This window comes from Leucopleurus acutus (genome assembly GCF_964270905.1).
Source record: "Leucopleurus acutus genome assembly, chromosome: 8".
NCBI lineage: Eukaryota > Metazoa > Chordata > Mammalia > Artiodactyla > Delphinidae > Leucopleurus > Leucopleurus acutus.
The window spans coordinates 10,061,611-10,073,444 of NC_139151.1; the positions used below are offsets into that span (position 1 = coordinate 10,061,611).

The following is an 11,834-nucleotide window of genomic DNA, read 5'->3' on the forward strand; positions in this document are numbered from 1 at the left end:
CAGAGGCTATGTCAGATGAAGACCTGTCAGCTGCCATCTTTTCCCTTTGGTCAGGTTCTGTGCCTTTTCTTATGAAACTGTAACTTGCACTTGGCCGCCTCTGGTGGGTAGTGATGGTCAATACACTTGGGGCCAACTTTGTGCCACCAGAAATCTGAGGGTTAATACATGTGCATGAGAGCCATTGTATTGAATTTACACGTGTCACACATGGAAGGACACAAATAGATCATAATTTTAAAAAGACAGAAAAACTGGAAATAAATAAAGTAAAGAAGCACTAGATAGAGATTCAAGTTTAGGAAAGAGGGCAGTTCTGCAACAAAAGGAATACAGTTAAGAATAGTTCTTCCTACACTGCTTCCTGCTCGGGCTTCATCTGCTCTTCAGGGAACATGACTTTAGTGAAGCCCCAGTTGAGAAGATTTTGAAATGTAGTTCCCATGGCAACGGGCTCTGAAGTGACATAAATCCAGAGAAACTTTCCTCGGTTGTTCTATTATCCAAACAAGAATCCTCTAAGCTCCTAGAGAAGTCAACTTTTAATGAAGCTTGGGTCCTCTTTGCTTTCTGTGCCCCAAGGTGCCCCTTTCCTGTGAGGGTCATTTCAGGTTTGTAATAATGATTTATTTTCTTTAACTGTGAGTCGACTACAGTGGGGGTGAGAGTAAGGATTGGAATTTCTTGTAATCACCAAGGCAGTGGCAAATTCTTAAGTGTTAAGATTCATGGTTGAGGCCTCTTGTTATTGAGCTGTGAGCAAAATATATTCCCCGTATGGAGGACTGGCAAGCACCGGGTATGTGCAAGTGTCACACAACACTCACACACAAAACACACACACACATACAAAGGACTGACATAGGGATTATAATTAGCTTGCCAAGTGGAAGACAGACAGCTACCAATGAGATTCTCATTATAAACCCAGTGCATGATGACTCCAAATGCCTCATTCTGACTCAGTGCACGATGACTCCAAATGCCTCATTCTGACCAAGATGTACCTCTCATCAATTGTGTACTGTCTGAAAGTTCATAATTAGAGATGTGTTTTTTTGGTTAAAGATTTGGTCTTCATTAAAAATAATACCTGGAAGAGGGTGTGGAATGTTTGTGATCTCCCATAAGCTTTAGTCGACTGTTGATGAATCTGTGAGATCTTTCTAGAGAATTGGTTCTGACACAGAATTGAAGGTAAAGAAAGCTTAGGACTGTGAGTTTGGGGAAGAGGGATTTTTACCGAGACTAGAAGTGGGTACAGAAAGAGAAGATTGGAGACTGTAAAGGAAAGCTCACCTGACTTGGTGATTTGGCCTTTGTGGTGTGGTAGAGTGTGGTTATTTGAAAATAAAGCATTGGTTTTGGACAGGAAGTAGGGACAAGGTGAAATATTCAAGGACCTTGAGCCTGTCGGTGGATTAAGTAGTGTTGGAAAGATGGGCCTTACATAAAATTTTGAAGAAAAAAAAATTATTTCAGAGCTCCTCTCATTCCTGTCAGCTCTCTTCCTCTTCTACCCTGTATGAGCTCCTCTTGCCCCTTTCAGGTTCATCTGCCTCTTAATGAACTTTTTCTCTTCCTTATTCCTTTCTAAATTATACATATTTTATATTTGTTTTATGTATATTTCTCATAAAATTTATAAAGGCTTTTCTATGTGTCCACCTCTTTGCGAAAGTCTTCCATTATTTGATTTAACTCTCACAACAACCCTGTGAATTACTACCATTATCCCCATTCTGCAGATGACGAGATTGAGAATCTGAGATTAATGAACATGTTGTGAGTTGCTGCAAGCCAGGTTCTATGTTCAATTTAAAGATACATTGAATAAACGTAGTGCCCATCCTTCATTTTCCTGGAGGGATATGGATGTTCACAAAGACAAAGATATGTTGGGAGGAGAGCTGCAGCAGATCTCAGGACAAGGCACTACAGGATTTTTTGGCTAATCTCCATTAGGCTGTGACCTGATGATGATTTGAGATCCTACTCCTTCTGGCTTTTTGGCATTTTGATAGAACATACTCCAAACTTTCTGCAAAATGGAATTTCAGGTACTCAATAAATTCATGATTCACATTTAGTTTTCTGCCTGGAATCAAACAGCTTTGGGGGAGGCTGCTTCTCCCAGGTGGAATGAGGAACATTTTGGTCAGAACTGCTCCAAATACTGTTTTAGTACTTGTCTTTGTCTTTGACTTACTTCACTCAGTATGACAATCTCTAGGTCCATCCATGTTGCTGCAAATGGCATTATTTCATTCTTTTTTATGGCTGGGTAATATTCCATTGTATATATGTACCACATCTTCTTTAACCATCCATCTGTTGATGGAAATTTAGGTTGCTTCCATGTCCTGGCTATTATAAATAGTGCTGCAACAAACACTGCGGCCCATGTATCTTTTCAATTTATGGTTTTCTCTGTATATATGCCCAGGAGTGGAACTGCTGGATCATACGGTAGCTCTATTTTTAGTTTTTTAAGGAATCTCCATACTGTTCTCCATAGTGGCTCTACCAATTTCATGTGCTTTTTGGCCATTTGTATGCCTTCTTTGGAGAAATGTCTATTTAGATCTTCCACCCATTTTTTTGACTGGGCTGCTTTTTTGATATTGAGCTGCATGAGTTGTTTGTAGATTTTGGAGATTAATCCCTTGTTGGTCACTTTGTTTGCAAATATTTTCTTCCATTATGAGGGCTATCTTTTGGTTTTGTTTATGGTTTCTTTGCTGTGCAAAAGCTTTTAAGTTTAATTAGGTCCCATTTGTTTATTTTTGGTTTTGTTTTCATTACTCTAGGAGGTGGATCGAAATTATGTCAGAGTGTTCCGTCTATGTTTTCCTCTAAGATTTTTATAGTATCCAGCCTTACATTTAGGTCTTTAATCCATTTTGAGTTTATTTTTGTGTATGGTGTTAAGGAATGTTCTAATTTCATTCGTTTACAGGTAGCTGTCCAGTTTTCCCAGCACCGCTTATTGAAGAGATGCATTTTATTTTTAATAAATAATTTTTTCTGGATCTTATTACTTTTTTTGCATATTTAGTCAGATATATTCTATCTTATCTTTTCCAAGAGAATGTCAGAGCCTTGAAGATAAGACTTTATACATTTAGTTATCTCCCACAGGGAGATATTAAATGCAATTGTTAAAAATACCAGATTTGGAGTTAGATGGACCTAGATTTCATATGACCTTCGTAACATTTAGTAAAATACTTCATCTCTAAAATTGGAGTGATAAAACTTAGTTCGTAGGATTTGGGGGAGAATTAAAATAAAGTATTATATGTAAAATGCTTTGGGTCCTTGCATGCTGGGTTCAGCATACAAGTGCTAGGAGAGGAAGACTGCTGGGTATACGTATATAATAAGTGCTAAATAAATGGTAAATTATTATTTTTTCATTTCACTGAGTAGCTGTTAACTGAACAAATAATGTTTCTAAAACCCCATTCAAATATTATCCAGGGTATAAGCAAAAGTTCCTTCTTTTTAGAGTTAATTTTTAGGGCTGTGGCCCCGGGGGACCTCTGGCTTTCTACTTCTAATCAGGTCCCTAGATCTCTAAAACCAGAATAAAACTGCTCAGTCTCCTGTCACCGCCTGACACTGATTACAGGTGAGGATGCTGTCTCCCTTCTGCAAGCTGGAAAAAAGCCTCGGGGCAAAGCCTCAATCAGATATCAAGTTCTTCAGTTCAGAAAGAATTCGAAGGCAGTCCAAGTTCTGATCTCCCAAATAGAACAGGGACTAAAGGGGCCACACTTAGTTCCTTCACCTGTGTTAGCACCAGAGCCATTTGTCTGTCTGAACAAGCGAGGGCAAGAGTTGGACCGACAGGGACAGGGCTAAAGCTGCAGACTGAAAGAGGTGAGTGACGGCATCTGGGCTGAACTTTTCCTAAGTCCCCACCCTCAGGTAGTAAAGGTTTTGGGAAGGACCACCTTCCTTTTCTGGTCTGTCCAAGTTGACCACGAGGTGGACACTCTACCACAGCTGGGCTGGCTCCATCCTCTCAGAGGACTCTTCCCAGAGACTGACCCCAGTTACTGTAAACTGGAGCAGACACTGGAGTCGGTATGACACAATAAATGGACTGAAGTAAAGGTCCGGGAGACTCCTCAGTGCATCCTTGGGTCCCTTCTTCCCAGCAGCAGTGGCCCTCCTCTTGGAGGCAGATCCGTCCCCCCACGGTGCTCCAGAGGCAGAGTCACTAGGGGGTCATGGGAACAGACCCATAGCTTCCAGAAAGGCCTTTCTGCTGAAGTCCAAAATATCCAAGTGTGGATCTAATTCTAAAGAACTGGGAGGGGACAGGGAGGGCAGCAGTGCTCTCTCCCCTCTCCCTCTAAGTGACTCTTTTCCCTTGTTCCCACAGAGTGCCTTAAATGAGAACAGTAGCTGAGAACTCTTCTGTGACAGAGTTTATCCTCGAAGGCTTAACCAACCAGCAGGAACTCCAGATCCCCCTCTTCTTCCTGTTTCTAGGTTTCTACGTGGTCACTGTGGTGGGGAACCTGAGCTTGATAACCCTGACTGGACTCAACTCTCACCTGCACACCCCCACGTACTTTTTCCTCTATAACTTGTCCTTCATAGATTTCTGCTATTCCACTGTTATCACTCCCAAAATGCTGATGAGTTTTGTCTCAACGAAGAACATCATCTCCTATGCAGGGTGTATGACTCAGCTCTTCTTCTTTACCTTCTTTGCTGTCTCTGAGTCCTTCATCCTGTCAGCGATGGCATATGACTGTTATGTCACCATCTGTAACCCGCTGGTGTACACGGCCACCATGTCTCCCCAGGTCTGCTTACCTATTTTGCTGGGTGTCTACGTGATGGGGTTTGCTAGGGCCATGGCCCACACAGCATGCATGGGGAAACTGACCTTCTGTGCCAACCATCTTGTTTACCACTTCAGGTGTGACATCCTTCCCCATCTTGAGCGCTCTTGCACCAGCACATATGTAAATAAGCCAGAAGTTTTTGTTGTTGTGGGCATTGATATTGGTGTGCCCACAGCTACCATCTTCATTTCTTATGCCCTCCTCCTCTCCAGTATCCTCCACCGAGGGCAGGTCCAAAGCCTTCAGCACCTGTAGCTCCCACATAATTGCGGTTTCTCTTTTCTTTGGGTTAGGGGCGTTCATGTACCTCAAACCATCTTCTCTTTTACCCATGAACCTGGGGAAAGTGTCCTCCTTGTTCTATACCATTGTGGTGCCCATACTCAACCCATTAATCTATAGCCTGAGGAATAAGGACATCAAAATTGCCATGAAGAAAACTTTGAGCAAAAAATCATTCTCCTGAGAAAGAGGCAATGCTTAGGAAAGGGACATTTTTCCTTCCATAGATGATTCAAGTTCCACTGGTTACACGGAGGAAATTTTTACTTTTTCTCAAACAAGTTTGTCCTTCCCATTTTAAGAGCCCTTTAAATTAAGATTCTTAAAACTAGAGGATACTCACATTTAGTGGACGTTTAGGATCATTTAGTTAAGTTCTATCGTATTTCTGAGAATAGATACAGGCTTATGTACCTTCACCAAGGTTCATTAGTTATGCAATTACTCAGCAGGGGAACTGTGACTAGAATCCAGGCTCTTGATTTCTAATACGATTTCCTTCCATTGCTGTTCACTTTCTTCCTCCCTCAGCCCTGGAAGGTTTCATTTCAAATGTGAGCTGGTCTAGGACATGAAAGTCTGGTTCTGTCTACAGAAATTTCAGGCAACTTTTCAAGGGCTAATTTTAAATATCACATTTTTGCATGAAGGTAGGAGGTATAACATTTTGTTGAGATGGTCTTGGCTAAATGACCAGACAAATTCTTGAAGAATTTTGCAGAGTGTGTGGGGGAAGTGTGCTAGGACCTGGAGAGCAGCAAGCATGGTACCTCCTGAGACAGTGATGTGGAGCTTCTGGGACTTGGACTTTAAGGGATTTGGCCAGGCTGGGTGGAAGACCTCAGAGAACATGTCAAAGTTACGAAGGACAGGCTTTGGGAATTATTTCAAACACAATCATTTCCCTGTTTTCAAGTTGTGCTTTTAAAGCAAGAGTAGAGAAGGCTGCCACTCAGGGTGGTCAGCTAAGGATCTGGAGACTATTTCAGAACCATAGAAAACCTAGTGTTGTAAGTCGGTAATCCGGTCAGCACCACACAGCAGCCCGTCACAGAGGAAACGGCCACTGACTGTGACGGTACCGCTTCTGTTTGCTGTGTGCCTCTCCAGATTAACTTGCTGCCCTTTGTACTTTACTCCAAGCCCCGGGAGGATCCTGTCAATGGGCTCCCCGGCCCCTGGTTTCTGGTTGGGTTGGCATCACCAGACGAAATCAGAAGGTGAGAGGAGCATGATATTTGTGATATGTATTTCCTGGAATTCCTTCCAGCTGGGCTACAGTGTCAGGAACTGAATGCCCTGTTTCCCACCTGGTTACAGTAAATGCTCCCTCCTTTGTCTCTTCGTGCCAAGGGGTGGCAATGTCTCCTGGCTGTTGCTAGTCTTGGGAGCGCCATCATCCCTTTGTGGTTTCTCTCAATCACCTTTCTCTTTAAACCCCTACAAATAGTTCCCTTGTTATCTTTCTCAATCATTTTGTTTCAGTGGATCGTCTGTTTTCTGCGGGGACCCTAGCTGACACAACTTGCAGTAAAGGGTGGAAGAGTTGTACAGCTTAAGTTTGTAGACCCACAGCCTAACGGTACTATGTAAAGGGAGGCAGGGTTGCCTTTTGTGTTAAAAGAAAATTGTAAGTGGTAAATATTTTTTTGGTGAAGCAACAATATGTGAAATGCTGTGAAAATAGCTTTGATTTATGAGAGTCTCTTTAGGAAAAGTCTCTTCTATTTGGAAAAACGAAGTGTGGATGGATATAGAGTTGTGCCCTTTGGACTGTACAGATCAATAAGGGTGAGTTCAAAAGAATGAGAGTGGAGTGAGAGAACTGTGCTTTAGACAGCATAGAAAAGACGGATGGACAGTATGGAATCTGGATGACTGGGACGGGGAGGAGAGTAGCATAAAGACCTAGAAAAAGTATAGACTAGGGAATTGGAGGGTAGAATCAGATTTGAACCCTCACTTTTACTCAGTAGCTATGTGACCTTCACCAAGTTACCTGATGTCTCTGAGCAAATGTTTTCACAGGATTATTAAGAAAATTAAATGGCAAGTGCTCAGCAAATTTAATCTCCATTCCTGCTGGATCTTCTCCTCCTAGTGTCAGCACTTCCACTAATTTATTGTGTGACCTTGGGACAACTGCTTCATCTTTCTGGGCTCATGCTTGCTTATATGAAAAATGATTATGCTCTATCATTATTTCTACAATCTATTTACTATATATGTTTATTTGTATATTAAATGGGCAGTACATGTTCATGATAATTAAAATTATTACCAAAAAATAATCAGTGAAAGGACGTCCACTTCACTCCAATTTTCTGGTCCTTTTGTACCCTCCCTCGGGTCCATCACTGTTGCTTATTATATATTTATAGACAGTCTTTGCACGTATAGTATACGGTACCTGCACATACATACACACAATGTTGCCTTTGTTTTCAAAGTCTATGAGCAGTTGCTTTAAACTGATGAAAATTAATTAGAAGAGGAGGGAATAAGAAATTAGTATTGGATAAATAAATTAATAGAAAAGCAGATAAAATGTATATGAAGGGTCATGGGTAGCCCAAAAGAGGGAGAGAGAAAGGAACACTGTGAAAACAAGGAAGCACCGGCCCTGGTTACAAAAGTGTGTGCCCCAAGACAGAGCTCACAGCAAGAATTTGTTTTTTCTGATCTCTTGCCTCCAATTTGATTTTCATACTTGTGTAAAATTCTACCATATGGATGTATTATATACAATGAGCAATTTTCTACTGCTGTATACTATTTTAATATTTCCAAATTATAAATAATGCTTGATTAACAACATTCAATAAATCTTTGAGTCTCCCCCCACCCTATCAGAATATATTCCTAGACAAGGAATTACTGAACTATACAAGATTTCTTGAATTTTATTGCAAAATCCCTTCTTGAAAGTTTACCTCAACTTGCACTCTCACTAGCAGCGTAAACATATCTGGACTGTCTACTTTGGCCAGACTCTGTACTGGTTAAGGGCGGCACTCGTGAAAATTTATCACCTTTAATTTTGGTGGTGGTGGTGTTTGTATTATTGTCTCTTCCTTTTACATCTTTTTTTTTTTTCTCTACTTCATAAACTACTTGTGGTATCGGGATGGGTAAGAAAAGAGGGAGCAAAACTGAAAATGTTTTCTCCACCCTTCTTTTCCTTCCTTATATACTCCTTTTATTTCTTAAATGGCTCTTTCTTGGCTTAATCATATTGCTGGTAATCCTTTTAATTCTAGGAAGGGAACGTACTCTGGAGCCTTTATGTCTGTGATAATCTATTGTGAGGTGTCTTTCTGGAGTATCTTTCTCCTACCCCCCCCCCCCCCCGTTCGTTTCTGCTCCTCTGCTCTGTGCTCTCACAGCAGAACACTGCAGTCAATTTATCAAGTGCTGGTCACAATGTAGGGTCCTTGCTCACTTTCTTTTCTGTATCCACCCCTACCACAAATAAGACTGTAGGTTTTGTGTGAGCAGAGTCCCTGGTGTCCATTTTGAGACAGTCCCACACCAAGCACAGTGCCCGGCACATGCAGAGTGGGGATTTAACAAATATATGTTGGATGCAAGATTGGAGCATCTAGCAGTTTTAGCAGCTGACAGAACAGGGGCTTCCCTGTTTTGTCTTCTGGCAACACATTCTTCTCTTCCAGCACACAGGTAAACACATGCTTGGCCCCTAACGTCCCATCACTGATGCCTTGATTGTACTCTTCTTATGTTTAGTCCTGATCCCCAATTTTAGGCACACGCCACCTGGCGTCTGTAGCAGGAGCCAGACCCTATCATGATTTGTAAACCACAACTTTACACTTCTCTTAAGAGTAAAATGTACTGTGTTATATAAATGTATTGTGTTATATAAAATGTATTGTATTATAGTAAACTCTAAATCACTATCCAATTGAACATAGGGCTTTGAGGGAAATTTTATAAAATACCAACAGTTGGGCATTCATTTTGTACTCCCCATTTTAACTAATATCCCAGAGACAGCATACTGAAGAAAAATTTGTACAATAAAGAAGTCAATCATTCATGACACTCCCAAATGGGGTATGACACTCCCATTTCCCCCAGAGTAACAGAGACTATAAAGTCGAATGATTGTGTTCAAAAGATAAATACACTTGGAAAAAAGTCACCAAGACCACAATCTGGTTCTTCTTTGCTGACCTTGCAAAGCACCATTTCCTCAGAGCAAAGCTTCCTTTTTCTTTACTCACACAAATGAATATATTCTATGTCCTCTCAGAATTGCTTCTGGGGACATTTGATAAAACAAGAGTTTTTGAAACTTTGCAAGTTCCTTAGTAATTTACTGGGGAAGGTTACCACTTTTTCCTTTGTAATTAGAAGTAAATTGTGGGGAGACATTTTGAAACTATGAAACTTAATGTTCCTTTTCAATCTTTCACACCCTAGTTTTAGCATCCATTGATGATGCCTGCCTGAATCCATTACTCTGATGGTTGTAAAATGGGGCCTGTCTAACTCCATCAAACCTCTGTTATTTGTTAGCCTGCAATTTCTCAGGAAGAACCTTACTTCTTCTATATTCATTCATTCATTCATTTATATCATTGTGGACTCATACATTCTAATTTTATCTGAATTATGATTTATTATTGTCATTATTTACTTTGATGCTCAATTTGTCCATGATTTGTCCAGTGTGACCCTCCTCACACTAGATCTTATGTCCTTTTAATATATCTCCATTAGATTTTGAGCACTTTATTACTTTCTGGCAAAACAATCAGGCTCATCCTGTACTTCCCCTGCCCCAGCACTGATTCTACATAAAGACAAATGGTGTTTAAATCTGAGATATGACTATTAGGTGAAATGAGCTGTATTTAATGTAACTCTGCAAGCAGGTATTTAATGGGAGAATATTTGTGTTTGTAAAGTACTCATTTATATGTTTGCTCTTTGAGGATACCTGTCTATGTATAAGTGAGACTTGCTTTCTGTCAATAGGCCAATGCTCTGTGTCTCAAACCCGATGATTCCGAAGTGTCAGTTCTCACCACTTTTTACCTGCTCACATGACAGTTTCCTAGGTTCCCATCAGTGACTTGTGAGACTACATGAAAGGAAGAATTAGGCCTGGAGCGGGAGGAGAAAAGCCCCGAGACGCTTGTCCACACATTTGGTTGTAGATGCCATTCAGTCTGGCCTCCTTAAAGATATGACTCTTTGTCCCATTTGCCTCCTTCATTCATGTATCTTGCAATGACTGTGATCTGAGAATGAAGGTGGACAATATTTTCACATTCAAGGAACTCATGTTCTTCAAACAGTAATAATAACATTTTATATGAGTTCTCATTTAGTCTTCCCTACGACTGTATGAGATAATTCTCTCTGCTTTATAGATGGGTAAACTGAGGCTTAAAGACGTTAAGGAACTTGCCTAAGATTGAATAAATAGTAAGCGGTGGAGTAAAGAACTGAATTTAGACTGTCTGACTCTGGTGTCCACACTCCTACCACTCACTGCCTTCCAGAGGCTCAATCTGCATGTGTAAGAAATAGTGATGCACGTATATGCATCTCGTGCCAAGACCAAGGTCTTGCTGCCTTTGAGCTGAACAAGTCCATAATTCACTCTCATTTGAAAACAATTTGCCAAGAACAAATATCAAGGGAGACACACTGAAGACTCTTCTCCTTACTCACTGCACTGACCTACCAGGGTCAGTAATATAAACGTGTGAGACCTCCTGGACTATGGTAATATGGATTATGAAGTAATATATTCACACAATGTTTATTTGAGGTTATATTCCCAACCTCAGCTAGGTGATCTAACACATGCTGAGAGCTTAATGCCTGACAGATACAGAAGGTGCTAAATAAATGTTGAATGAATCCTTAGTGGGATCTTAAAATACTAAATTATACAGTGTTTTGTTTTTAATTTTTTGAAATAATTTCTTCTTAAATTTGCAAAAGCAATGCTTGAGTGTTGTAAGAATATGTAAATGTATAGGTAAGCAAAAGATTAAAAAATCTATGATCTTGCCACCTAGAGATAACTAACTACTCTTAGGATTTGGGTGTATATTTTTTCAGAATATTTGTGTGTGTGTAGTCGTGATGGCTTAAATTGGTTTGCAAAGACAATACACACATAAACATATACAAACACATGAAAACAGATGTGATCATATTATGTATGATTTTATAACTATTTTTCATCCTGTAACACATTGTAAACAGCCTCTGTGTGATTAAATATATATGAAAATCATGATTTTTAACAGCTGTACTCATTATGTTTGAAGCTGTAAGGTCAGTGGAATGATGTGAAATGTTTCTGTTGGCTGCACAGAAGGACAACATTGTTTCCTTCTTTTCAAAGAACTTTTTAACAGTGATGTGTTCATCTGAGGATCCTAAATTCCTTTACTAAGAGTAGCTTTCTCTTTGATTTATTCTCATGTGTGACATTCTGCACATCCCTCCCACCACTTTCGTTCACGTTTCCTGGTCTCCAGCCCCATCCTTCTCCTTCGCCCTTTACCAAAATTCAAAGACAAGTCTGGAGATGTCAAGCCTCTCCCATTTTGCTCACCATCAACTACAGTGAAGTCCAAACTCTGGTGCTAACCACTTTGGGCTCCAAATGCGATTCTAGCTTCATTTATGCTTTACTTT

General features: G+C 40.3%; 1 protein-coding gene across 1 annotated transcript; it reads left to right on the top strand.

Annotated features, from left to right (window-relative positions):
• Nucleotides 1–4,403: 4,403 nt before the first annotated feature.
• On the top strand, nucleotides 4,404–5,331 carry LOC309965755 (olfactory receptor 8B8-like; the record flags this gene model as incomplete). Its single annotated transcript, XM_082845460.1, is given in 2 exon segments — nucleotides 4,404–5,080; nucleotides 5,082–5,331. Coding segments are annotated over 2 exon segments (927 nt in total).
• Nucleotides 5,332–11,834: the final 6,503 nt, after the last annotated feature.